Source organism: Tursiops truncatus, chromosome 9 (genome assembly GCF_011762595.2).
Source record: "Tursiops truncatus isolate mTurTru1 chromosome 9, mTurTru1.mat.Y, whole genome shotgun sequence".
In the NCBI taxonomy this organism is placed as follows: domain Eukaryota; kingdom Metazoa; phylum Chordata; class Mammalia; order Artiodactyla; family Delphinidae; genus Tursiops; species Tursiops truncatus.
Window position 1 is genome coordinate 102,369,840 of NC_047042.1, and position 27,440 is coordinate 102,397,279.

Consider the following 27,440-nt stretch of genomic DNA (forward strand, 5'->3'; position numbering starts at 1 on the left):
TTCCATCCTCCTAACTATATCCTTTGTTAGGTAATGAGACCCCCGTTCCCCGTTTTCTAAGAGTTGTTTTGGCATGAATCCTTACCCTACCTGCAAACACTCTCCAAGTAAGTACAGGACTTTTGGGAGAAAAAGAAGGAAGAAGCCACATTACTAACTCTCTACTGCTGGCTCGTGTCCGAACAGCTGGCGCTGCGGCTGGCACGGCGGGGCCGGGGGCGCCTGCGTTTGCATCTGCTGCTGCTGGTGCAGGCGCTGGAGCTGCTGCAAGTGTGCGAGCTGGTGCTGCAGCGCCTGCTGCTGCGGGGGTAACTGAGGCTGGTGGGCCTGCAGCGGTGGCCGAAACGGATGCGGCGGCGGCGGGTAAGGCTGCTGCTGGAGCTGCAGGGCCTGCTGGGGCGGCAGGTGCAGGACGGACGGCGGGGCCGGTGGTGACAGATGTGACTCCGGGGTCACTTTCGCCTGGCTGAGCAGCGCTGCATTCGCATGGCTCTGCTGGCTGTGGTTCACCTGTGGCTCTAAGGTCTTTGTCGGAGCTGCGAGGGACTGTAAGATCTGGAAACAGAAATCAGGCGAGGTGGTCATCAGCAGCTGCTGACATGTGCTCCCCGGCCCTCATCAGGAGGGCGACGGCACACCCTACACGCTGTCAGCCAGACGTTCGCTGGCCGGACGGTGCAAACACAGCTGCCGTTGTCTCCTGTGCACTAAGCATCACCAGCCTTCGTGAAGCAAGTAAGTTCATATCGTGAGACATTTTCCCCAAAATGTGAAACTAACCTCAGTGAAGTGGAACAAGCTAATGTGAGTGAAAGCTGACCGACACAAGCTCAAGTGGCCAACGTGCTCCAGAGCAGAGGGACGGGTGTTCGGCCACAATGACCTCGCCGGCCCCAGGGCGCGGCCTTGTCCCTCCGGGGCCCCCTCCTGCCCGGCCACGAAGGCACCGGCAGCCGGACAGCCTGACCCAAGCCTCCTTCCCACAGCTGCCGCTTCCCATAGGAGCAAGGGGTCCGGCAGAGGAGGACGCAAAGACCTGTGAAGGCACGGGACACAGGCGACCCTGGAGAGCAGCCGCCGGCCCCTCCCGTCTGCGGTCGTCCTGCTCTGTCACACGAACGAGGGACGGAAGAGACACCAGCACTAGTTTTGCTTGCGTGGTCGACCTTCCCCCAGCCGAGAGGCCCTCAGCACAGCTGGTACACTCGCCTTCCTCAGAGGTGATGGGAGCTCCACACGTGGAACAGAACACCTCAAGCTAGAGAACCCCGCCGCCAGCCAGCTGGGGTTGAGCTCACCCTCCCTCCCAGGGACAGGAGTCGGCCTGAGGGCCGAACAAGCTGCAAGGCGGGAAGGGGCCGGACCGGGACCAGGAGACACCAGCTCGCTGAGCGTCAGATCGCCATGTCATTTTACTACCCTGCGCAGCGCTGGATGTAACAAAAGAAACGTGTCATACAATGAATTTTCCCAACATGCTCAAGTAAGAAAAATTGGAAGCCAACTTCTCATAGTCAAGGAAGCCAGTAACAAACAGATTTTACCAAAAGTCAATCAATACAATTTATCCCTATTAAAAACATCCTTGTCATTTAAATGAAACTCCAGAAATGCAACTTTCACATAAACCAAACCTATACAAAAATCTCAAATATGTTTTTGACATATCTCTTTCACTTAAAACAGACTCCAAAACATAAAGGTTATATAATTTGCAAGAGTAACAGACTTTGGATTTAGTGATGAAATAAATTAAAATTGAAATAAGTTAAACTCAAGTGTTTGAGTATATCTGTCTTTGAAGTCAGCCTATAGGTAAGACATCTCTATAAGGAGACTCTTTGGGTACTTTGAAAACTCCTCAAGTTGAGCTCTGAGCAGGAAGAAAAGTTTTCAACACATTTGTAATCAACAGGATAACTAATTCTTCTCTACCAAGTGTTAAAAAATACCCAGTGAAGTGGAGGGAGAAATGAACCCCACCACATACCCTGCACAAGTATACAGAACAGCATTTGGGACGTTAACATTTCCATAAAAAAGCAGGCAGGGGCTTCCCTGGTGGAAGTCCGCCTGCCGATGCGGGGGACGCAGGTTCGTGCCCCGGTCCGGGAGGATCCCACATGCCGCGGAGCAGCTGGGCCCGTGAGCCATGGCCGCTGAGCCTGCGCGTCCGGAGCCTGTGCTCCGCAATGGGAGAGGCCACGACTGAGAGGCCCGCGTACCGCAAAAAAAAAAAAAAAAAAAAAAAGAGGCAGGAGTGGGGAGGGGACCCTGCCTGGATATCTGCAGATGGGCCACGAGCCCACACAAAGGACACTGGTCTGGCAGAGGGGTCATGGGGTCAGGGGTGGGAGGGAGTTACCATCACTTTACAGCCTGTGGTACCCTTAAAATTTAAACTTTTGTACATATGTTACTCTTTCACCCCCAGAAGTAAAAGCCTAGGGTAGATTTGATACAGCCTGACTGTCTGCCATCACGAACAGGGCTGACCTGACTGGCGCTCCCCAGGCCAGGGGAGCTCCTGGTGGCGTCAGGTGGGCCGGCAGGAACACCCGGGGCCAGGACTCAGCTGGAGGCCCCTTCCGTGGGCGACCATGTTCTGAAGGGGCTGGGGGAGGCCAAGACGCAACAGGAGGGCAACTCAGAGCAGACAGAGACACTGGCAAGAGCCCAGCCACCTCTCAGAGGCTGAGAGGTGGACAATGGCCTGGAAAGCCGTGCATGCACCTGGCCAGCCTGGCTGGGGAGCGGGCAGCCCGGCAGGCCAGGGGGTGTGAGGTGCCCCTTAGAACACCTTGCACACTCATCACATGGCTTGTTCAACCCTCTGACCTGCCTCTGGCCGAGAACCTATGTTAGTCCTGAAGAATCAAAGAAAAACTCTTAACTGCTTGGGCACAAGATTCGCCACACTGCCAACTACCATTTTTAGTGAACGTCAACTGTGAATTTTTCCCTCATAGTTGCCACAGTCCTCACTTAAACTACTTAATACTGAGAGCCACAACATTTTCATAGAACAGCACGATACACACCACACGGCTCCTAACCACCAGAAAGTTGCAATTTAAACAGGAGTTTGGGACTTCCCTGGTGGCGCAGTGGTTGAGAGTCCGCCTGCCAATGCAGGGGACACGGGTTCATGCCCCGGTCCGGGAGGATCCCACATGCCGCGGAGTGGCTGCGCCCGTGAGCCATGGCCGCTGAGCCTGTGCGTCCGGAGCCTGTGCTCCGCAACGGGAGAGGCCACAACAGTGAGAGGCCCGCGTACCGCAAAAAAACAAAAAAAAAACCCAAAAAAAACAAAAAAAACCCAGGTGTTTGATGGTTGCTATGTTTCCTCAACCCCCTGATCTAATTTTAAACCAAATCTTTTATTTCTAACATTTCAAAGGTTCATTTTCTTCACATCTAGCAGCAAAATGGCCTAGTGTTCTGACACTGCTGAAGAACCCTCAGACCTCTGCGCAAGCGTTCTCATTAGTGATCAAAACCATTCCCTCGCTAGAACTGGTCCCGCCTCTGCACGCGGCTGAGTAGATCAGGTCCGTCTTCTGCGGAGGTCCGACCTGCAGGACGACGCAAAGGCAGAGATACGCCCAGCCCACCCCGCCTCCGGGTGTAGTCAGCATTTCCATTTCCAATGAGATGAGTTTACCTCTACATCCAAATGGAGGGAACTTGGGATTTAAGTCAACATCCACTGTATTTGAAAAATGCGGAATCCAGAAGACATGCCCAGTCACTGACCAGCAGTGCTTTCTACCCTCCAGTGAACGGACAGCTCCGCACTTCCGTCCTGTTCCCGCTCCTCGTTCCTCAGCTGAGGACGGGGGAAGAGGCTTTGCACACCGGCTCCTCCATCCTCCCAGCGCCCACGTGGGTCTCCGCCTGCCAGCAGGGCAGGCCCCCTGAACAGCCCAGGTCGCCTCTCCAGACCGGCTGGCCCTCCAGCCTCCCCACGCCCCCAATTTCTGATCTCCCCTCCGCGCTCTGCCTCTGGCCTGGCATCCGCATCCCGCCCACCCCGCGTGCTCCGTCTTCCGACCACCTCCTCGCTCTCCGCGAGGCCCCTGCGGAGCTGGGTGCTGACACGCGGGCCCAGGCGCCCACAGATGCGCCCACTCTTTCCTGGGCTCCACCTTCTCCCTGAGCCTTGGTGACACCATCGGGCGAGGCCTGGCCCTGCCATTCTCTGACCACCTCATCTCAGGGACCTCGTCCTCGTTCCCTCAGCCTCTCGCTGCCAATCCCCTTTCAGACTCAAACTCACCTCCAGGACCAGAGGGATTAACACAAAGCATGACGGGATGGAGTTCGGGAAGTTAGCACACAGATGGAGCCCCAGTCCACAGGGCACAGCTGCTGCTCGGCCATGAGGGACAGGCACCGTTCAGACTTCAGATGCCAGCTCCGTTCTACGACACCATCCACTTCTCAAGACAGCCCGGAAACCCCGTCGTCACGGAGAATCTCACGATTTGGGCAAACAAATCAAATTTAAATTATCTGGGCCAAACTAAACATGTTGAGCAGAACGCGGCCCGTCAGTGACTGGTGCGTGACCTCACTCTCCGCCTTTATCACCAAAGCCACCGCACCCCCAAAACTGCTTTCCCTTCCGGGCTGCCAGGTACCCGTCGCCGCGGGGCTGCTCTCTGCGGCCCCCTCCCTGCCTGGGCCAGGCCCCACTGTGCTCACGCTGGCTGACGGCCCAAGCTGGGGTCAACTTACACTGGCTCCTAACCGGCTGCGGTAACACGTCTTCCCAGAATCTCGTGTCGACTGTCGGAACCTTGTCCCCGAAGCCCCTGAGCCCCGTCTCTCCCCACACACCCTGCCCGCCTTTCTCGGGATGCCACCCCTCCGGCGTCTCGAGGACCAGGCACGATCAACTGGTCACTGCTGAAGCCGAGGGAGGGGAGGAAGAGTGCTTTTCATGCATCTTTAACCAATAAAGACTCTTAAAAACCTCCCCGCCATCAGACGTGATTGTGGTGCTGCGACTCGTAATAAGAAGTAGCTACTTGCCCACCCCGACGAGATCCCCCCAGTGGCTCCTTACATGGAAGACAAGACCCTACGTGTCAACCTCCACCCACTCACCTAAGTTCAAGTCTCAGTGACTTTCCTCCCTTAGAACAGGGGTCCCCCACCCCCCGGTCAGGAACCAGGCCGCACAGCAGGAGGTGAGTGGCGGGTGGGCGGCGAAGCTTCACCTGCCGCTGCCCACTGCCCGCCGTCGCCTGGGTCACTGCCTGCACCATCCCTCCCCACCCCCGTCCGCCCGCGGAAAAACCGGTCCCTGGTGCCAGAAAGGCTGGAGACCGCTGCCTTGGAACACGGCAAGGTCACGCCTACTCCAGGGTCTTCACAGCCGCTGCCCCTTCACCCACAACTCTGCCCTCAGCTCTGCCCAGGGCCACCTGCAGTTGAGTCTTCGCTTAATTTAAGGGGCCTCCTCCCCCAGCGGCCCTCATAGTACACGACCCCTTATTACTGCCTTCTGAACACCTATGCTGACTGTCGGCCTGCTCCACCTGCAAGGAGGGCGGGGCCCGTCTGTCTCATTCACCATCTTGCCTCCGGGGCCCCAGATACGCAGACGGGCCCACACCACCCGGACGACTTCCTCTCCGTCTTCACGTGAAAAACATTTACGACAACTTTCAAGGTCCATCCCGTACCAACAGGCTCCAATCACAAAACTGTAAATTAAGATTAAGGCTCCGTCAACGAGTGAATTAATTTATGTTACGCTACTTGTCTACCGTGGAGCTCGGTATAAGCAAACAAGGAACAGCTGGCAGCCTGCAGGCTCCTCTTTGCTGCCACCGCTAATGAAACCGAGCAGGCGTGGAAGCCGTTTCCGGGGGCGGCGCCCGCCACTGGCGTCCTGGTGCCAGCTCGGCAGTCAGGCCTCCAACTACGTGCCTGCCGTCACCCTCTCGCACATGGCATTTATGACACTGAAATACGTACACGTGTACGTATACACAGATAAAGACCGTGGGACGTGCTCTCAGGCAAATAAATACTGCTTGTAAGTTACTTGTCCTGAAGAAGCAGAAGACAATAAAATAAATATTTGAAAAGGCTGTAAAATCCAGTATTTAAATCTTTTGTTTTTTAAAGAGTGACTTACGTGTGCTACGTTGGCCGGCCGGTTGATCTGCTGAATGTCAGCATTATTAGTGATATTTCGCAAGGTCCGCAGAGCTGGACTCCAAGCGGCTATCATCTCTGACCTTTCGGAACTCTGGAGGCTTTGTCCTGAAGCCATTAAATTACCGCGGACCTCGGGGGGCAGGACGTTCCCTGGGACGGGCGGCACGTTGGCACACAAGTTAATTAACCCGGGCTCCTGGCCAGGAGGCAGCCTGCGCTTCGCTGCCGCTAACTGCGGGACCTCCGCGGGCGTCCAGTTTAAATTTCTCTCTTGTTTTTCAGGTGACGAATCTGAAGAATCGTCAAACATCAATTCCCCTTTGGATTTTTCAGCGTTCGACTTGGGTGAGAGCTGCTGGCCACCCGAGGGGGAGCCGTCCTGAGAGCTGGCGGGGCTGAACCTCTCCTCCGCGCTGGCCTCCTCCGGGGACTCCGGTTCCTCATTCTCCTCCTCCTCTTCCTCCTCATAAACGACGAGACGAGGATGGTAAAGGGCTTCGTCCTTCTTAGTCTTCTCAGATATGCAATCCAGGACCCAGTCGGGCGTCACGATTTGAATGCTTGCTCTCTTTAAAGCACATTCATATTTCTCCTGCGGGCGAAGCACAAACACACACGGAAACAAAACCGCAAGTTTTATCAGATTTCCTAGAAGTACGCACTCGAAGCAAGAACTTTAGGAGAGGGACACAGCTCCTGTTGTTGCCACTTTACCCAGAGGAGAAGCTCACACCCCTTTTAGACAGAGAACACGCGACACAACGAACCATGTGTCAATGGTCTTAGGTTGGCTTCAAGTCTGCCGAATTCGCTTTTACGAAGGCAACTTCAGGTAATGCTACGCACAGCTAGGAATCCTACGAGAGACTCTCAGGAACGCCAGGCGGCCTGCCGTCCAATCTGGTTGTCACTGACTGCTGCTCTGTGCAAAGTGTCACTGATCGGGTCACCTTCAGGGCCATGGGCAGTCCTGGGAGCGTGGGGACGCTCCTCAGTCAGGTGGGCGAGTGTTTATCGAGCTCATTCTACCTAAGACACAAAGGCCGCAACAATTCTCTGCTAGCGAGGCTTCTGACTTAGTTCTGGACAGAAGTTAAACATGCACAACAGGAATACAACAGAAACCCAGCGCGAAGTCCCGTGGGCACAGGGCAGGGAGGCCTCGCTGGACGGCAGGGTCTGGCAGGGTCTGGTGGGAGCAGTGAGCTGGGGACACTGGGCAGGGGCGCTGACAGGCAGGCAGAGGGCGCTCCTGCGGGGTAGAGGGCGGAAAGAAAGGAACGCCCAAGGGAAAGGGAGATGAGCAGGGAATCTTAAATGAGAGTTACATGATAAAAGGGCTTTAAAATAAACAAGTTTGGAAACATGGCTCGGTTAACCGACAGAGTCTGACCCACCTGCTCTAAAGCCTCGGATACCAGCAATTCTCCAGAAAACACATAATTGGGGCCCCACACTAAATCCACTCCTGCTGTCGGCAGGCGGCCGGGCTGGAGGATCCCAGGGTCTCTCCCCAGCCCCACCTTCACCCTTCAGCAGGGGTGAAGGACTTACACCCAGAAACCAGCTCCCTCCTCCAAAGGCTAATCAACCTACTTGGGTTTTCTATTGATTGTTATGAAATTCCTTCATTCTTCTCAATTTAAAACATTTTAAAAATTCAAGAATACAAAGGATAGTTTCATCATGCCATTTATATATTTTCTCCATAAATTTATCCAAAACAAAGAACTTGTGTTAAACATGCCATCTATTGTGTGTGTGTAGTCAGCCAGTCTGTTTGCCAAATCCACTCTATTCATATGCTGCCTCAAATTATAATTTGACTCTTCAGAAGTATTCACTCATAGTTTTAAAAGTTATAAAGACTTCATTCCCCTTAAACTAGCTACCTAAAATCAAATGACTTATTTTTAGCCATAGATGAATACTGATATAAAAAGAAACCCTACACTATTTAACCAAAGCATACTACTTATCTCTTAAATTGTTATGTAAAATATAATTTTTTACTCAAGTAGATTTTAAGACTCACCTCAAATGTTCAGAGTCTCCCCTTGGACTGTACAGCTTACTAAGTTACAAGCAAACTCATGGGCTAACAGGTTATTTTCTTGTCGGGAAATGAACATGATGAACGGCATGCATTTATGGGCCACCTCTGCTCCAGATGCCCTAGAAAGGGACCCTCTTGGCAGGGGGGGGCGTCAGCCTTCCACACCCCTGCGCCCAGGCCCGGCCACACGCCTCCCACCCCTCCTGTGAGTCAGTGGCACTCGGGCGAAACATACACAGCGCTCACTCAGACTGAAGGCAACAAAAAAAGGAGCTAATGACTGACACGTGGAAACGTTAGCTAGTCAAAAGGCTTTCCCTACTATAAATAGACTTAATTCTCAAATTTATAAATGTTCATGGAAGGAAAAAAGCTTGATTTCCACACAACGGTCGTTCTCAAACTTCATGTGCCTCAGGCTCCCCGGGCTCCCCCTTCCCTGGCAGGTTCTGATTTACTAGGTCTGGGGCGGGCTGGACAGACTGCGGTTCTAACAAGTCCCGGGAGGCTGATGCTGGCGACCTGGGACCCCACCTGGGACCCCCAGAGCCCTACGGCCCTCCAGTGCTTAGAGAGAAGAGTCCCGTGCTTAAGGAGATAAACGCAGTTTTAAATATTCCAGATTACTAAGAAGGACAGTACACTGAGAACTTCACCAAATGCATGCTTATAATTACCCTCAGTACAAGCCTTTTAAAAAAACTGTGAAGAGGAGTAATATGTATTTTCACAAAAATGAACTGAAGTTTCAGTGGACGTGAAAGGAAACTCTTAGAGATTCAAAAAACTATCCTATTTTCAACATGAAATAAACCCAAATTTCTTTGTCTTTAAAAGTCACATCTGGCTCAAAACAAAATTTATAATCCTCTCACATCCTTTGTGGAATGAAGCTGTGTATAAATAATATAAACTAATGTTATCAGCTTTTGTAAAACGGAATCCAGTTAATTTAAACGAAGTTCAAAGAAGATATCTGATTACCGGGAATACTTAAATGACATTCAAAAGGAGAACGTACATGGGACACTTACCCCCTTTGGTTCTGGAACAACCAGGTGCGTGCACTTCTTGTCGAGAGTCAGCTGGCAGCCCCCGCCATGGAAGGTGAGCATAGCCCACAGGGCGCTTCTGTCCTCAGGGGACACCTGGCAGGAACCAGAAAGCAAGCTTGCATCAGGAGGCTCCACCTCTGCTTACCTACTCGCTCACTTCATGATTAAAATACACTGTGACTGCATAACAATTTTGCTTCATCTACTTTCTCCCTTTCACTGAACGAAATTAGCCTAAGGGTATTAGTGGGAAAAACAGATGAGCTTCTAGCTATTTGCTTGTTATAATAAAAACTTTTACTCCTATCGTGAGTTTTATAATCGTCACTTTTTTTGCCTTGTCACCAAGTAAATTGAAAAATACTTATGTCCACACTCCAGAGACTGAATGGAGGATTATTTCGTTCTATAACAAAAATGATAGGAAAAAGAACTAGTACACCACTCCATCTTCCACCTGTGTCATTTTTTAAAAATGTTTACATACAATAGTATCAAAATCATATTTAAGGAACTCCTTAATAATTAATGGATAACAAATACTAATTATGAAATGGATAAAATAAAAGGTAAAAATACAGTGGTGCGTAAGCTCAGGGGAAAACGTAAGTATCAAACACACAGAAAATAAGGCAAGCATAAAAGGAACAATTCTTATGCTTGCTGAGCGATGAAGTGGAGACTCCAGATGTAACAGCTCACGTGGTACAACAGGTTTCACTACAACAACCGACCAGCTACCATTTATTGCCTGCCTCCTATGTGCCAGGAACTGTGCCAAGGGCTCCGCGTCCACCCCTAGTCCCCGTGACCCGGTGGTGGGGTGCACACTCACAGAAATGACAGCTAGTAACTGGAAACCCAGACCCGGCTCCAAGCTGTATTTTCCCACTGCTCTAGACTGCTTCTCTAAGGGCGGTTACTACCAAACGTAATTACTAAAAAATAAACTTTAGCGTCTCAAAGACAAAAGAAACATTTAAGAAAAATAAAGGTGTTAATCCTAAGATAATCCTCTAAGTCAATTTTTTTCTAGATAACTTATTATAAACTGTGAATTATGGCTAAGACTTCTGAACTTTGTCTCAAGTTAATTTTTTTAAAGTGTTGACAAAGAGCATGTTTTTTCCTTGTTAACTGCCATTATTCAGCCGGCCAAAAATCTAACATTCTATAGCTACTCTCATCCATTTCACAAATATTCCTAGAAATTATTTTGCATTCCATACTACTCTGTGAATACTAACAAGAACACACTAATTTTATAAAATCACCTTAAAAATCATTATCTTCTCTCTCTTTAATTTAGTAAGTCAGTGTCACATTTCAGGATACTGGATCAGAAGATGTTATTTTTCTTAGAGACTTTCACAAAAACATTTACATCCCGCAGCCTCTGGAGGTGAGATTTAATTACGCGGTAATACATGTTACTCTAATGAATCATTATATAATCTTTATTTAAAATGAAGGAAAACCCATAATCTAGATATGGCTTTATCCCAAAGACTGGCCACCCATCAGTTAGGTATTATTTTTATTTCACTGACTGCAGTAACTCTAGTCCTGTACCCTGCTGGCCTGGATCCTGGCCCCGGTCTCAACAGGGCACAGGAAGTTGCTGTGGAAAGAACATCACATCGGGAAGAAGGGAGGCCTGGAATGGACACAGGGCCTCCAAACTCCAGCTAAGAGCAACTCGGAAAACCTCTGAGAACCAGATTCTTCATCGGCGAACGTTTGGGTTAAATGACTGAACGCGCAAACCAGCTCATTCAATGAATCTGTATCAGCATAATTAAGAATGCTCTTTCCACACCAAAATGTTAATGACAGTTACCTAGTGGTGACAGGATTATGGGGACATTTTAATTCTAATTTTTATACTTTTCTGTATTTTCCAAATTTTCAAGAGCATTAATTTTATAACTGGGGAAAAGTGCTTTTCTTTTTTAAAAAAAGTAATCTTCCTAAACTACATGTCTACGGTCTCAGCTAAGAAAGCCTGGATGTCTCCTCAACACCTTATGGCTGAGATCTGGAAGTTTCCAGACGGTGTCTCGGGCTTTCCTGATCTGTGTGTGCCTCAGCCCTGGTCCTGCTCCCAGCTGCTGCCACACCTGCGCTCTGACCTGCGGCCCCTCACCTGAGCTGCTCTCCCTGCCTCTGTGCCCCGCCCCTAGCCTCGGCTCAGCGCCCACGGCCCCTGCACTCCCACAGCAAGCTGCCCCTCTGAATGTGCACCTCTGTCCCAAGCAGAGGCCACACCTCCACCCGCGTCCCTCTCGAGGAAGGGCTTCCCTCTGTGCCCCGGGGGCGCCCTCCTTCTCCAGGTCTCTCCGCCAGACACTCCTGGCTGCAGCCCCACAAGCTCTCCTTGTCCCGTCTTGCTTGCGAGCTACCATCCTACTGACTGGAGCCTTAGGTGAGAACCACGTCCTCCACTCTGGTACCTTCGACAGGACCTAGTACAGTACCAGGCACATGGGTAGGCAGTCAAGAAATATCTGTGGATTGAGATACAGAATGGAAAGGCTTTGATCTCTTTAGTCCTCCAGATTTAAATGAGGACCCTGGCCAGGCTCTCCATCAGACTCGTGACCTGTCCCCGCGACCTACCCAGCACATTACAACAGAGGCCTCAGCCTGCATCAATACCGGCTCAGAAGAAGGCAGGTGATGTCTGTGCTTCCCAACTTCTGCTGGCACAAGCTCCCTTCCCTACCTCTCCCTGGAGAGCTCTGGAAGACTCCAACAAAGAGCTCCAGCTTGTATCAACACCCTGACGGGAAAAGACAGAAGGTCACTGAGAACCACCAAGCAAACAGTCCTTTCACAGCGCTGGAGCCCTGCCTGCCTGCCGTGTGCACGTGCGCGTGTGCAGGTGCTCCAGAGGCCTACCAGGTGCAGGTTAACTGTCGTGATCGCCCCTCCTGGTACTGCTCCCACACCCTGCACCCGCTTCAGCTCCGCGTATGTGACATTCCCCTTCTGAACTGTGCCCTCACCCGAGGGGGGGAACTGTATCCTCATTTATCCGCACCCCTGGGCGTTGTTCCCGTCACAAAGCATCCTCACGTATTTGGTGAACCGAAGTCCTTTCGCTGCACACTGAACATACGTTTGTTAGTATGTCTCACAACTGAATTCACATTTTTTAGCAACCACAAAATACTAGTGTCCCCAGTGCACTTTTCTGAACCAGGGCTTCTTCGTATGAACTAGTATCAAGTAAAGCCTTCCCCAGTCTTAGCTGAATGATCTTTATTCAAATAAAGCAGAGCTTTCTTTTCACCATCACGAGTGGCGAACTGTGAGGATAAGTGCAGTAACTGACCCATAAAGGTCATACCGACTCTGTTATTCCTAACGAATGTGCTTAAAAGGCTATAAAATTCCGCCGAGCACTCGCTGCGTCCGCCTTGGTCCACTCCAGCCCCAGCCGCTCCCCACCCAGAGAAACACCTGCAGCCGGGCTGCTTCCCAGACGCCCGCACGCCCCCGCTTCCTTCACGGGGTCCCCGTTCTCCTCCTCCACTGACCTCACCTGTAGCTCCTCAGCCCAGAACCCGAGGTCCACCTAGACCCCTAAGCCTGTGTGCCAGACACAGAGCCCCGCGCTGCCGTCTTCCCGCTCCCGGGTCAACGAGCAGCATGGAGGGGCACCAACTGTCGCTCCGCACTGCTCCCTGGGGCCCTGCTCCGTCCCCGCAATAAAACCAACCACTATGTCTGACTTCATTCTCAGTCCCTCAGCATAACACCCCTCCTCCGGCACCATCTCTGTCTACTTCCAAGTCCCCTTTCTCCCCGGATCTCCCCATAACCCCACATGTTACGCAAGGCTCTATTCCTGACTACCTGTTCCCCTCTCTAGCCGCTCTGCAACGAAGCAGTAGCTCTCAGCCCCTCACGCTGCATCTCCCAGGCCCGACACTCGGACAGCGAGGGGCTTCAGTCCGACTTCATCACCTTCCCTCAGAAGCCAGAGTCCTCTCTGTTTCCCACGTCCGGCAATGTTCCTACTTTGGAAAAGGAAGTCATCTGCCTAGTGGCCTCCTGTGGAGCACCCACCACAGGCTCTGCACGCAGAGGCCCCCTGTGAGCACCGGCTCTTCCCTTTGCACAGCATCCCCCAAGTCACCAAGACCTTCCGATTCCCAGCCGTTCCTTAGATCCACGCCGTCGTCTTCTACACGGTGCTAACCTGGGTCCAAATCCTCATCTCAAGCCTAAAGACTGTGACTGGTCCTCCTGTCCACATTCCCATCCTTACCCTGCCCTCTGTCCTGCTTAGAGCTCCCAGACCAGTTCCACCTACAAGACTGCAAGTGATTTTAATCTGCTTGCTTTTTTCCTGTGTTTTCCAAATGTTCTAATGCAAACGTCTGCGTTTGCAGTCCAAGATTAAATATACAAGAAGAGTGAAACAGCGGCTACTTTATCGAGTTTCCTGTATTCTCTGCCCGCCTGCCTGCGCGCTTGTTCTCCTCCTCTCCTCCCAGCCACACGGCCTGTTCTGAGGCCGGTCCCCTCGCACGAGCCTCTGTGCCCCCATCCGGCTCCGCGCCAGTTCCGCCCGCCGTTTCAGGCCCCTCACATCTTGCCGCCTCCACCAAGGCTTTCCTGATCCCACAGTCTACAGCGGCGCCACCTTCTCTGAACTCACACCCCAACACCCGTGCCCCTGACTCAGCACAGCCTGCACGTGGGCCATGCGCGCCACAGCCGCAGGTGTTAAGTGCACGGCATAGTAACCCATCACACATGCCAGAGCCTTCGTGACGTGTAATCTCGGTTCTACTTCTCTCCAAGGCTACAAGGTGCTCCAGAACCAGTTAACATTTAAACATGTCTAACCCCTAACTTTAAACCCTGTTTTAAACTCACACGCTCTTGATGTTCTTTTATGTTTCCCAAGTCAGGTCCGCTAAGTACCATGTCACTATGACCTTGATCCCAGAAAACACCCACAGGACTCCCTGCCCCGGCTTCTTCCTCGCCCTCTGGTTCGCGGCTCTGAATCATGAGCCCAGAAATCCAATCCATACGAATATACTTAAATGCAAAATTTACCTTTTGCCACAGTACATTGTGTTTATGCATAAGGAGCAATAAAGTATCTTCATTTAAAACTTTTCTGATATTTATTATACCTTTGGAACATACAGAGGAGTATAAACAATAAACATTACGTGTAACCACAGTACCCATCGTGAGAAGATTTTCATTTTAGCCAACTTTAAAGATCATCAACATGTAAATATACATTTATAGCAAAGATGTGAAAAATGCTGAAAAATACAAATACCAGCAAAATTCTGGTTCTTAAGGGAAAAAAAGCCAACTTTTCAAGGATCTCTATTAAATCAATGTAGCAAAAACAGAGGATTTTATAATTTTAAAGAACTTTCAGAATTTAGAAGACATAAAAACACAATGACAAAATTAATTTTACTTATTGCTTGGACAGAGAAGGGATCATGGTGATACCGTTTGAATGAAAAGCTGAGTCTGGCCGACAATCTAACAATATTAAGCTAATATTACCCGGTTCCATAATCCTCTACTACAAAGGTGTAAGAAAAAGGCAAGATTATGATCAAATCCCTTTTCGTCTCATCTAACATCCTTGATACAACCCTTTCTCAAAGGCTTCCACGGGGATGGAAGACTAAACGCCTTCTCAAAACTATCACCTTAAGAACTACAGACAGGGATGAGGCCTACTGAGGTCAGAGAAAATGGGAGCCCTTTAAACTGCTTCTTCCTGCCCAATGGCTACTAATTGTTCCATGTAACCTAAAAAGTGAGTTTAAACAACACCAACTTGGTTTTTCATAATAATCGTTTACTGTTTGAGGGTTTTTTACCTAGGGGGTTGAGAGGACAGAATACCATAAAACAATATTAAACATTCACTTCTCACACTACCCAGAATTCACTGCCGTTAACATTTTGGTCCCTCTTACAGATATTTCCTATATATTATATCTGGTTGATGTAATACTGTACATAACTGTTATACCCGGCTTCTTCCCCAGTTAAGACATTCCCCATGTCTTTACATATATTCATAAAACAAAATTCACAACTGGCTACATAACTAGATTAGTATGTAAGTGTACAGAACAGGTTTCTTAAACATTTCCAAATCGTGGATCATCTGTTTCCAAATTTACCCTCTTATAAATAAAGCTGCGCTGAACACCTTTATGCATCAATCTGCCCTCATTTCTATCAATTTGGGATGAACTTCTAAACATAAGAGAACTGCAGGGGAAGCAGAAAGACTATTTTATGGCTCTGACCTGGCTCAACTTTTCTAGAAAACCGCTGCACTGAACTGCACTCCTGCCGGGAGAGGGGAAGCTTGTCTGCAGCTCCACCAGCACCGAATATACTCTTACAAATTTGATAAGCAGAAAATCTTATCTCAGCGCTATTAAGGCGTTCACGTCTTTGTTTATAAAGTGTATCAAAGGTTTTGCTATGCTCATTTGTAATTCCTCTTTATAAAGCTGTAAATTCAGTTTTCTGCCTTGTTTATGTTTACTGAGGTCTTATTTTTTTCTTTTATTGATCTGCATGAGCCCCTTATTTATTAATAAAATTCTCTGCCTTTATTTCTGAATGAATTTTCCTTGTCATCTTTCAATTTCATTTTTACTATGTTTTCATATTCAAGTTTTAAATCTTTGTAATCCTTTAGAAAGACCACTTTCACCCATTAAAGCTCTAAGTCTTAAGACTAAGTATGAATATTTAAATCATTTTAAGTGTGTCATAAGGTCATACTGAATATGCAGTTTAGTAAGTAACACTGGTTTACAAATACATCATAAATCCAATCATATAAAAACTCAGAACTGTTATGTGTAAATAACACAAAACTAATTGTACTACGCTTACCTGAGAGAGGCAGGCAGTGATTCCAAAGAAAATCTGACATGACTCTGGAGAAAAGCCATTTACTCTGTTTTACAGTTATTAAGATACCAATGAAATGAGATTAGTGCAAGCTCTGTTTCACTAAGAGACATTTCCTATTGGCCCGTTTGGACATTGCCCACCCTCTGCTTCCCATTCAATCCATTTAGGAAAGAGACAGACTTAAGTTGACCAAAGAAGAGTGCAGGGCAGACTGGAAAAAAGAGAAGTTGACAGCACAGAAAGAACTGAGAGGTTTTCCATAAAGTGCATTTTCAAATCCAATCTCTCCACTTATATCATCAATAAAATGGGCATAACATACTCATGGAAAAAAACATCTAACTATATACACATATATAAACACACACATGCCTATACATGTACACAACCACATATGCATAGTGATTATTTTAAAAGCAAATTGAGGGTCTTAAGTTTACTTTAACATGATTACTTCTGTCACACAGCAGAGTCTTTCATAAAAGAACTTGACTTCTAGTTTTATTACCACCACGAACTCTCTGAATTTGGGCAAGACAACCCTGAGCTTCAGTTTTCCCTTTGTTAAAACAAAAGTTAGTATATATAACTCCCAAGATTCTCCCCAATTCTAAAGCTCTGACTTTCAAATTCATTCAACACGTTTTCTGAGAGCTTACAGAGTGCAGACACTGGGCACAGGGCTCTCCATAAGCAGACATGACCTCTAGGTGCCTGTACTTTACGGTCTATTCAAAGCAAACATGACTTTTTTAAGAATCTGGAGTGTCTAGAATTCAAATGGGTTAAAGTATTACTTCTCTTTCCCTACAGGAGAAAAGTACACCTCCTGAGATAGGTGAATTAAGAAAAAAGATCAGACTGAAAATTTTCTAGCAGTTTGGAAGTCTCCTACCCAGGTCTGAGAAAACCGCACAGAGATTCGGGCCTCCTGGCTGCCCTGAGCTCCTCAGACCCCAACATCACGCCTTCAGCCCCATCATCCAAGCTGTCTCCATCCTCCTACCTTAGTTCAGGGACTGTCTACTTCCAAAGACCTGGGGAAACATGAACAGAGGCTAAGAGTAACCGAGTCTCAGGAGTTCTTTCTGCTCCTTTAACCTTCCTTGGGAAAACAGGCAGTTAGTGCTCAAACGAAGTGACAACTTCTCAGGAAATCCTTGCGTAGCGAGTGCACGATCCAGGCCAGGAAAAACTAGCCTCTTATCCTCAAAAACACCCTTTCCCTCCCAGTCTTCTTTCACCTGTGCTTGTAAAGAAAACAAACAAACACAACTCAAACTCCTAAAAAACCAAGGCCAAAAACAAACCAGGAACCAATTTCCGTTAACTCTTCAGACTGCGGAAGAGAAATCTTAGAATGTTTGAGCTGGAGCTGCTGTAAGTTGTGCACGTCCTCTAAGAACTGCGTGGAAGGAGGTGTTTTCTCTGTTTATCTGAGGTCTCCTATACACATTTAATACACGAAGATTCCCTCCACCCGCATCGATTCAGTAGTAAATGCCTGGCAGAGCCACACAACACGGTAAATAACATCACCTCTGCCCGGGTCTAACACTAGGACATCATGACCGCATAGTATCAGGTACCTTAACAGAAGTGACCTCCAAAATCAGATTATGCCTGGAATGACCCTGCAGGGAAGCTTCACACTTCCAGGGCGAAAACAGGGACTCTGAGGCCTAGAGCACAGAACAGCAGGCTGCAGAGGGCTCACTCCTGCTTCCAGCACAGTGTGTGTCAGTGTGCATGTGGGCTGGGTAGTTCCAGGGCCACACTCAGGAAACGCTGAATGAACCAACACGTAGTGCGGGGCAGCTCCTTGGGGGCAGGAATGAGGCCCTGTCGACCCCTCTGTTTTCAGAACCAGGCCCACAGCAGGTGGTCAACATGGGTCCTGAATTAATAAACCAATGGAATTAAAAAGAATAATGGTGCGTGATATAAAACTAAAAATGTCCTGATGTTCTCTTCTCCAATTTATTCTTCAAACAATTCATGATTTGGTTCACACAGACTTAGAATTTTAGAAATAGTCCATCTAACTAGACACCACAAAAACCATCTATTTCAAAGATAACAGAACTGAGGTCCAGACCAGCCGAGATCCTAAAGCCAAGTCGCAGAAGAACTAGAACTTGGGCCTTGGGTCCCAGCCTAGAGCTGCTTCCACACAGCTGGTCCCCCCACCCCGCCCCGGCCCCCCAGGGGTAATGACAAGGATCAGGTACACACACCTGGATACAGGATGGAAAGAGCAGGGACAGAGTGAACACAACACCACCTCCCCTAACTAATGAGCCAGCTCAGTAAGCGAAGACCACTCCAGTACTAAACCCCTCCCGCCCCACTTCCCCACAAAGGATACGGCAGAAGAGCTCCACACTGAACGGACAGAATCACCCAAGAAGGCTGAAAAAGAAAACATTAACGCACGTCAAAGCACAGTTCCAGTTCATACTCAACATGTCATCATGTTACTAGTGAAGCTCCTAGAAAAGTAAAGGCTCTGTTACAACCGATTACACAGCATCCAGATTACAGTCACGAGTATTCACGTAGCAGAAACGTCAGAGTGGAACGTTAGTTATTAGTGCCCAAGGTGAAAAGCCCAATTGTAGAATGAAACACTACCAGATCTTAAAAAATTATTATGTATAGAGATTTATTTATTTATTTATTTTTGGCTGCACTGGGTCTTCGTTGCTGTGCGCGGGCTTTCTCTAGTTGCAGCGAGCGGGGGCTACTCTTCGTTGCGGTGCACGGGTTTCTCATTGCGGTGGGTGGCTTCTCTCGTTGCAGAGCGCGGGCTTCAGTAGTTGCAGCACGTGGGCTTCAGTAGTTGTGGCTCGCGGGCTCTAGAGCACAGGCTCAGCAGTTGTGGCGCACAGGTTTAGCTGCTCCGCGGCATGTGGGATCTTCCCGGACCACGGCTCAAACCCGTGTCCCTTGCATTGGCAGGAGGATTCTTAACCACTGCGCCACCAGGGAAGTCCCTGGAAATTTAAATTCTAGGTTTACACACTTTCTACTGCTTAAGCCTCTAGGCCGGCTAGAAACTGTCCTCACAACTGGGGGGGCGGGGAACTGACAGCCCTCCCTACCCCCATCTGAGGTACAGACAGCCCCGCTACGTCTCCTTCTGGAGTGCTGAATCCAGTCAGGTATGAATTCGTGAGTTTTTTTCAGTGAAGCCAAGTAGATACAATGTTTGTAAATCACAGAAAGAATTTCTGTCTGGTAATCTTTTTATGAATTGCAAAACTCAGATTAATTATAAAACCTTAGACTAATTACTACCTTTTTGGTAATTTACATTTTTGAAAAATTACCTCATTATTTCTACATTTAATTTTAAAAATTACATTAATCATTATCCTGATAGCTCTGCTTCACAGGATTACGATGTAAAAATACAGTAATAACCCACTTAGCCAGCTGACTTCCAGAAGCTTCGCCACCTGCAACGTAAATACACACCCACTTCTCATGCATTATATACACCTTGAAAGAACTTTAGAAATCAAAGTACCCCCTCCTCATTTTTCAGGGAACATCAACAATTTCTCAGCGTAAGTTTATAAGTAAGTGTAACGTCTGTGAAAAAGCACAGAAATATTACACATTTTATAAAATAAAGACTGGCTCTACTTGGGTTAATCACTTCATGATGATTTGATAATTCTGCCAAGTGTGTAACTAACTTGGCGGATGAAGCCACCAAGCTGGAAGGGAGTGTGCAACGTCTCCACGCGCAGTGTCTCCAGCGGCTGTTCGCTTCTTGCAGTCCTGGGGAGACTCCAGCTGGACGGGAGGGAACTGGCCACCACTCCTCCTGCATTCAGGACACCCTCGCGTGGGCCGAGCCTTATTCCCAGCAGTGACACCAGAGCCCTCTGCTGTTCCCCGGCGGCGTGGGAGCACGGGGGAGGCTTGCCTGAGACCAGTTTTCCCGGCCACCCTTTGTCTCATGTCAGCAGGATTCTCAGAGCCTAGGTCAACGCACTGCAATACGACTCGGATGGTGTGGGTGCGGCTCCTCCCGCGTCCAGTGGGAGGGAAGCGCCCACGACCGGAGGAGCTCACACTCCGGACAGGCAGCCCTTATGACTCTGCATGCAGCATTCACCCTGGAAAGCTGTCCCTGGGGGCTGGGGAGCAGCGAGTACGCGCGTCCCGGTTACAGACTGCAGGGCTGGCAGCAGTAAAGCAGAACAGACTCCCTGCGGCCCTCATCCAGGTAAGTCTAGAGAAGATAATGCAGCAAAGAAGGAGGACACACTAATGATAATACAGCAGGAACGGAGAGCTAGAAGAGCACAGTAATGAGGAGCTATTATCCCAAAGGCAGATAATAATAAATTAAAATAAATTCACTGCTGAAAGTCAGCATAATTAAGAGGGCCCAAGGCCACTGAGGAACGTATTTCCATTAAAAAAGATTATTTTAAAAATCTTGGTGCCTAAAGAAGCAAGTTTTAAACATCCATAAAATTCAAACATGAGAAAGATAAACTGTCCCTGGGCAAAAGGAAGCCTACATTTTTAAAGTATTTGTCAAATTTAACATTAAGGTAAAGGCCAAGGGATATGCACTTAGAGAACCAGGCCTCCGCCTTCGGCTGGACACAGACCACACTACTGACAGCAGCCCCCAGTAGGAAACTTACTAGGTTCAGACAAGAACTCGAGGGTCTACCAGCACTATCTGGAATGAGTGCAAACTGCTGGATGGGTTCTGGAAAATTCTACCATCCTGTAATGCAACACTGCAGTCGCTGGACAGTATAGGCGCTGCCACAAAATTAAAAGCAGGCTGGAATGCTGCAAGAGATCAAAGAGCAGGATGCCTGGGAGTCGTTTTGAAATACTACAGCCAAAGGGAGTAGGATGGGAGCTAGACTGGGAGAACGGTGACCACGGCGGGAGCTGGGTGGTGGCTGCTTGTATGCAGCCGTATTGCAGACGGACCTTCCTGGGAACACAACTTCAGTGTAAAGTGAAGGAGACAGCGCTGTTTAGCCCAGAATTGTAGCGAGGATGGGTCACCGTTTTGCACCGTCACCTCACAGCTGGCACCGGCATCTGCAGGACAGAGGAGCAGGTCCACGGTGACGCTACACCCCATCCTCCAGGGTATTCACACAATGAAATGCAGGCTTTCTGTTATCTGGTTTCCTTTTTTCCTCTTTTTTTACATTTCAGTTTGGGCAATTTATATATAAATACAAATATATATTCAAGTTATATGATGTTACTATACATAAGAATTTCATTTCAGGATAATAGAGGGGGTATTACAAAATATTTGCTACAAAAAGGGGCTCGAGGGGTCGCTGGACTTAAGAAGCACTGCAGTAAGTGGTCTGCGGAAGCTGACTGGGCGCCCCAAACGTGTTAACAAGGCTGCCCTTTCAAGGTGCACTAGGAAATCCACACAACGTGTGAAGTCACCGTGATAACAGGCTCCAGGCTACTGTCTGAGGGGAAAAAAGTTTGCAGACAGGGGAAGGGATGAGATACAGTCCCTCAAGCCAAGAAAGAGTGGAAGCAAACCACAGGCCGAAACAGGGCCCCAGGGAACCGGTGCCGGGGTCCACAGCCTAGTGTCCGTGGCAGGCCCACCCCTCCTACGAGGCGGCTGCAGGTGAAGCCGGCAGGAACCTGCTGTCAGACTTCAAAAAGGCTCGGGCGGAGTGAGCCGCTGGCCAGGCGGAAGCAAGCATCCAGCCAGAAACACGACCACCATCCTCACCGCCGCAAGTTAAGTCATTCCGACTTACACAGCGCCCTCCTGGGAACCTTCTTGTGAGACAGATCTGCTTTCAGGCTTATGTTCCAAAATCAGGCTTCTAAGCCTGCAGGGCAGCGTTTCAGACCCTGGACGCTGGTGGCATTCAGGCCTCGCAGCGGCCAGCCGGCAACCCCGCTGCCCAGCTGGACTCAGCGGCACTCTCTCTTAATTCCTACCTCTCTCATTATTAAGCCACAGTAACTGTCATGTTGTTTTTTTTTTAAGATAACACATGTAACAGCATAGAAAAGAGAAAAAAAAGGGTAGTGGAACAGAACCATTTTAAAACAAATATACACTATAAATGATGAGAAAAAACGGAAGGATCGAAATTATAAACTTAAATTTTAAAAACCCACATTTAACAGCAGTCAGTTCAACCAGCAGCCACAACAGAGCAGCACAGTATGCAGATCAACAGAACTGAACAATTCACCCACCAGCTGAGACTCTACTTTCTAGGATAAACTACCCACAGGTCAAGCTGGATAGTGGAACAGAGAGCCACCAGAAGGACAGTGGCACAAGGGGTCACTGTGACCGTTGTCGGAGAGCAGAGCCATAGCCCAGAGAGGGCAGGGCTCCCCTAGGCTTGTCTGCCTGGAAATCAGGACCCCTGGCCACTGGGGATGGAAGGGAGCCCTGTTCCAGGAGTTCCTCTTGGAATCAATAAACTTTCTTAGCAGAATTCACCCACGTCATCTGCTTCAAGACAGCACGTCCACTGCCTTCAACACGTTTCCTTGGCTTAGACAACTTCCAGACGGTGACAAAACGGGGCCACCCGCAGCAGGTGCGTAAGCGGTAACGTGCAGAAACCTTGCTGAAGCCTGATTTCACGTAGAGGGCCTTCTGCTGGATGGTTCCTCAGATGCCAAGAGCATCTCCCACCCAGAGCTGCACCTCAGCAAAGAGTGTGAGAAGAGCTGCACGGAAACTTCAACGCACTGCTTGCAAGGTACTTGATGAAGCGCACAGAATTCATTAAATTTACTACCAACCTTGACTACAGGCAAATCAAAGACTTCCCGAGCTTCTCCCACCTCCGGATTGTCCCCGTCTTCTGAAATGATGTGTGAGGCGAGTGCATTGTACGACACTTCCTTAGCTTTCCCAGCTTTTAGAAGCTGAATAACCTTTAAAAAACCACACAAATTAAAATGGAAAATGCTGTATTTCATTCTCAATTTATACAAATTATTACAGTGAAAATTCTAATAAACGCACACCATGTTCTCCACATAAGATTAATAACCTTGCACTAAGTCATATGCAATGAAACATATGCGGACAACAAAAAGCAGCAAATCTTGATTCACTGACAGGTAAGCACGGAGGCTCCTCTGACCCAGGTACTACACAGGGTCCGTCTTGAACACAGGACTGACAGACAAGGTGAGCACAGCACCGTAAGTGCTGAGACTGGGCTAGCACGCGACATGCCATGTCTCAAACATAAAGGCTTGGGGACAGGTAGTTTCTGATAAACGGAAACGTTTCTGGAAGAGGAGCTATAGGAGCCGAATCCTTATGAACTTAAAGGCGTCAGCAAGGCAAAAACACGTGCATCGTGTGGAGAAAGCAGCGTTCAACACGCTGGACGGCTGAATGTGGATTAGACCGTCTACTGTGCTTCATAGATGCTGTGCAGAAACCTTTGTATTTTATCCTGAAATAAAATACAGAATGTCTCCTGGAGAGACACTGAGGGCTGGTCAGTAGGGACGAGGCATGATCAGACTTCACAGAAAGACTGCCGTCAGCATAAGAAGAATGCACTTACACTGCAGGACTGGAGCCGTGACACCTGTTAAGAAACAACTGCAATAATTCAGGCGAAAGAGGCAGGTAACTTAACTGGAAAAAGGTCATCAGGGACAAGAAGATGATGTGAGAGAAGCAGCAAGACCTGGTGACCGAAAGGGGCACGTGGAAGAGAAACTGGGGAACGACAGCACACTGCTCCCGAGGACCACGTCTAAGAGCGGGTGCGGGGGGAAGACAAAAGTCTCAGTTTAGGGCATGGCCTTCTTTGGTGCCCCTCTAAGAACGAGGAAGACACCCAGCGCATCGAGGATGAGACCTGGGTCCCGCCTGAGTGGAGCCCTCAGTCCACTACAGAGACAGGGCAAAGCTTTGGGAGTGAATGAGACGCCGCAGCGGGAAGGGAAGAGAGGCCACGGCCAGCAGTGGAGGCTGTGGGGAGGGTGGAGGCCAGGAGCCGGACGCCAGGAGCACGCTTCACGCTCAGAGCAGCCGAGTGCACCCCACACGTGGAAGTGAACTAGATGTTCATCCAACGCACGTGAACTCTCTGAACCCACATTTATAAGATTCAGAGAATCGAATATCCCTGACTCTAAACTTTTCAGAAAATATACTGTTTCAGATCAAAGTGGTTTGCAAGGACATTTTTTAAGCCCTTAAACTTGATTCACAGTTGAGTAAACATGGTTCCAGTGCAGCCTGCTCCAGGTTTTAAGTAACACATGGTTCAGGTCACTCTTAAGAGCCAAAGTCCTAAAATGAAATAGGGGGCGGGATGAGAGAGGGGAAGAACAGTGGACAGTGAAGAAAGGGAAACCCTGGAAGGGAGAAGCCGCACCTTACAGGCACTTCAGTCCTCTGAGCTCAGCACCTGTTTACCTTTGAATTCAAAGCCTCTTTAGAGTTACAGTGGAGAAAGGACCACCTAGGTGGTGATCTAAGGGAGTTTGGTTACTAAGATACCGACAGGCAAGCCTCTGGAAGGCCAAGGCCCATCAGCCTTCCACAGAGCCTTTTAGGCCACCCAAGTTTTATTTGTTAAGTATCGGTCTCCACTCAGGAGGCCCAGACCACAGGTCTCCAAGCTTAGCACTCAGGGCCAATGAGACACCCAGGTGATAAAACTGTAAAGATAAACTTTAGGAAAAAGAACAGTGTTAAGAATCACCTGCAGACTCAGCTGCGGTTAATTCCCACAATGGAAAAACAACATTCTAACGTTCAAACACAAACACATGTTCTACTTAGGAAAAGCCACGATATCCTTTGGCATGAGCCCGAACGACAAAAAAAGTCCAATGTTCAGTGTGACGGCGTTACCAGGGTATTTTTCCATTACTGTGTAATTCACCCAATTAGGGAAATCAAGGAACACGCAACCGCTGGTGGTAAACTGAGGGTTCACTGCCGCACACGAGATGACCGAGCCGCAGACCTGCGACCTGGGGTGGCTGCCACACCAGAGCGACTAGCCGTCCGCTCAGCAGTCCGGGACCCACGTCCCTACCAGCTCCACCGGCCGAAGCTCCCGCCACGCTCGGACCCACCGTCTGGGCGTCAGGGGAGCCCAGACCGCCGAGGCTGCCGCGGGAAGTGCGGCCCGGTCCGAACTCCGCCCAGAAAGGAGCGGAGTGGGAAGCTGGCGAGGCGGCCACGAGACAGCACCCCGGTCCCCCACCGCGCGGGGACGGGGACAATCGGCGCAGGGCTCCAGGGCAGACCCACCTCCCAATGCCCTCCTCCCCCAGTCCGGACACAACCCCTTCCTGCCGCGGATCCCTCAGGCCCCCAGGTCCCCTCCCCCTGTTACAGGGGTCAGCACTCCTCCCAAGTTTCCTCCCTCCCCGACCGCGGGGCCCACAGACCAGCTCCCTCTCCCCTCCCTCCCCTCCGGCCCCGCTACCGGCCTGCTCGGCGCCAGGCGGCCCAGCCTCCGCGCAGCCACGCCGGCGGGCAACCGGCGGCGGGGCCCCGACGTTGTGCGCCCTGGCGCGCGGCCGGAGCGAGGACGGGCCGGGGACGCGGGGGTAGGGGCGGGGGCGACGCGGTACCTGTGGGTCGATGTCGCCCACCGCGTAGTACTTGACCTCCCTGAACATCTCCTCGGGAACTTTGGGCGCCTGGTCCGACATGGTCGCGGCGGCCCGAAGGCTCCGCGGCGGCTCCCGCCCCGCCAGGCCCGCCCGCGGGGCTCGCTCCCGAACGGCGCGGCCCGCGCGGCCCCGGCCCGGTCCTGCGAGTCGGGCCCGCTCCCCCGCCCTCGGCGCCCCCGCCCGCGCCGGGCCGCCCAAGCGCGGGAGCCGCGCGAGCCCTGCGGGCCGCACCATCCCGCCCGCCGCCGAGGGGGAGCCGAGGGACGGGCGGTCGGCCGGCGCCGCCCAGCGCCTCTGCTGCAGCCCGCGGCCCCGCGGACATTGGCACCGAGCAGTCCGCTCCAGAGACGGGGGCCCGTGGCCGCCGCCGCCCCCTCAGGAGGAAGCCCGGGGGTCGAGGGGAAACGCACCCCCCTCGGTGGGACCGGAGTGGGCCGGTCCCGGGAAAGAAGGGAACGCGGAGGCCCCTCCCGACAGCACGCGCGGCCGCAGGGGCGGCGCATGCGCGCGGCGAGGGGCGGGCGCGCGGCGAGGGGCGGGCCCGCGGGGTCGCAGGCTGCCGGCGGTGGCGGCGGGAGCGGGTCACTGGCCTCGGGCGCAGGGGAGCGGAGCGTCGCCGGCTGCTGCCAGACGGGACCCGAGGTGACGCCTCAGGCCCTGGAGCTCGGGTCCCGGGTCCCAGCTGAAGGGCGGGGGCGCTGGGCCGAGTCGGGGACGGAGCGCTGCAGACCGGCCGAGGCGCGCCAGCCTCCCGGACGCGGCCAGTGGGCTTCTCCCCATCGCCCGAACCCGCTCCGGTCTTGACCTGGGCCGTCGGAACCAGCCCCGCTCTCCTCCCTCCCGGCACCGCTGACGCCAGACCGCCGCCACGTGTACCCGCGCTCTGACGTCATCCGGCGGCGCCGCGGCGCGAGGAGCACGGGGGTCTGCGCGCACCTGCGCTCCGCTCGCTGCTGCCGGCTCACCTGCGCGGGGGAGGGGGGAGGGGGGCGGTGCAGCCGGCCCGACCCCAGCCTTCCCCGGGGAGCAGGCTTTGTCCTAGCCCTGAGAAGCCTGAGAATCGAAAGGGACGTGCATCAGGCCTACTTCTTAACTGCTAAGCGGAAAGACATTTTTAAGTAAATGTTAGTGAAATTGGTCGAGAGAGAAACCTTGCAAAATTATTGCGGCAGCCTCCTATAACATTAACTCATATTTGAGGCCCTTGTATTACTTCTATTCTGCGATAACAGGAGTTCTGAAAGTGACAGTTGACGTGGTTGGTTCATTGACCAGGATGCAATACAATGGACACTGGCTCTTTTTAATCGGCGAATACGGTTTTGATTGCACGCACGTATGTAATAAGTGATTTTGTATGGGCAGAAAGTAAGCACACATTAAGCCTTTTAAATATCCTGCTTTTTGCTTTTTTCATTTGTCTTTTGAACATTCTGAAACAGCCCTATTCTAAAGCTAACAATTTTTTTATACAAATAATAAAAACATTCAGTACTTGCCTGAATGAATAAGAATGTACTGTCTTTCCTTTGAATACCCAAGCATATATTTGGTATTGACCATTGTAA

The 27,440-nt window shown here is 50.4% G+C and overlaps 1 protein-coding gene across 9 annotated transcripts in view; it reads right to left on the minus strand.

Annotated features, from left to right (window-relative positions):
• PAXIP1 (PAX interacting protein 1) overlaps positions 1 to 27,176 on the minus strand; it is a 49,392-nt gene extending 22,216 nt beyond the window's left edge. The window contains exons 1-7 of one of the 9 annotated variants that reach the window (XM_019930271.3): positions 25,831 to 27,175; positions 23,014 to 23,148; positions 18,587 to 18,630; positions 16,198 to 16,261; positions 9,265 to 9,378; positions 6,152 to 6,766; positions 159 to 555 (exon numbers count right to left, since the gene is read on the minus strand). In XM_019930271.3, the coding sequence (XP_019785830.2) occupies positions 159 to 555; positions 6,152 to 6,766; positions 9,265 to 9,378; positions 16,198 to 16,261; positions 18,587 to 18,630; positions 23,014 to 23,148; positions 25,831 to 26,106 (1,645 nt within the window). In that variant the 5' untranslated portion in view covers positions 26,107 to 27,175. The other 8 variants (XM_073810125.1, XM_019930274.3, XM_019930276.3 and 5 more) reach the window with 8 other exon arrangements.
• Positions 27,177 to 27,440: the final 264 nt, after the last annotated feature.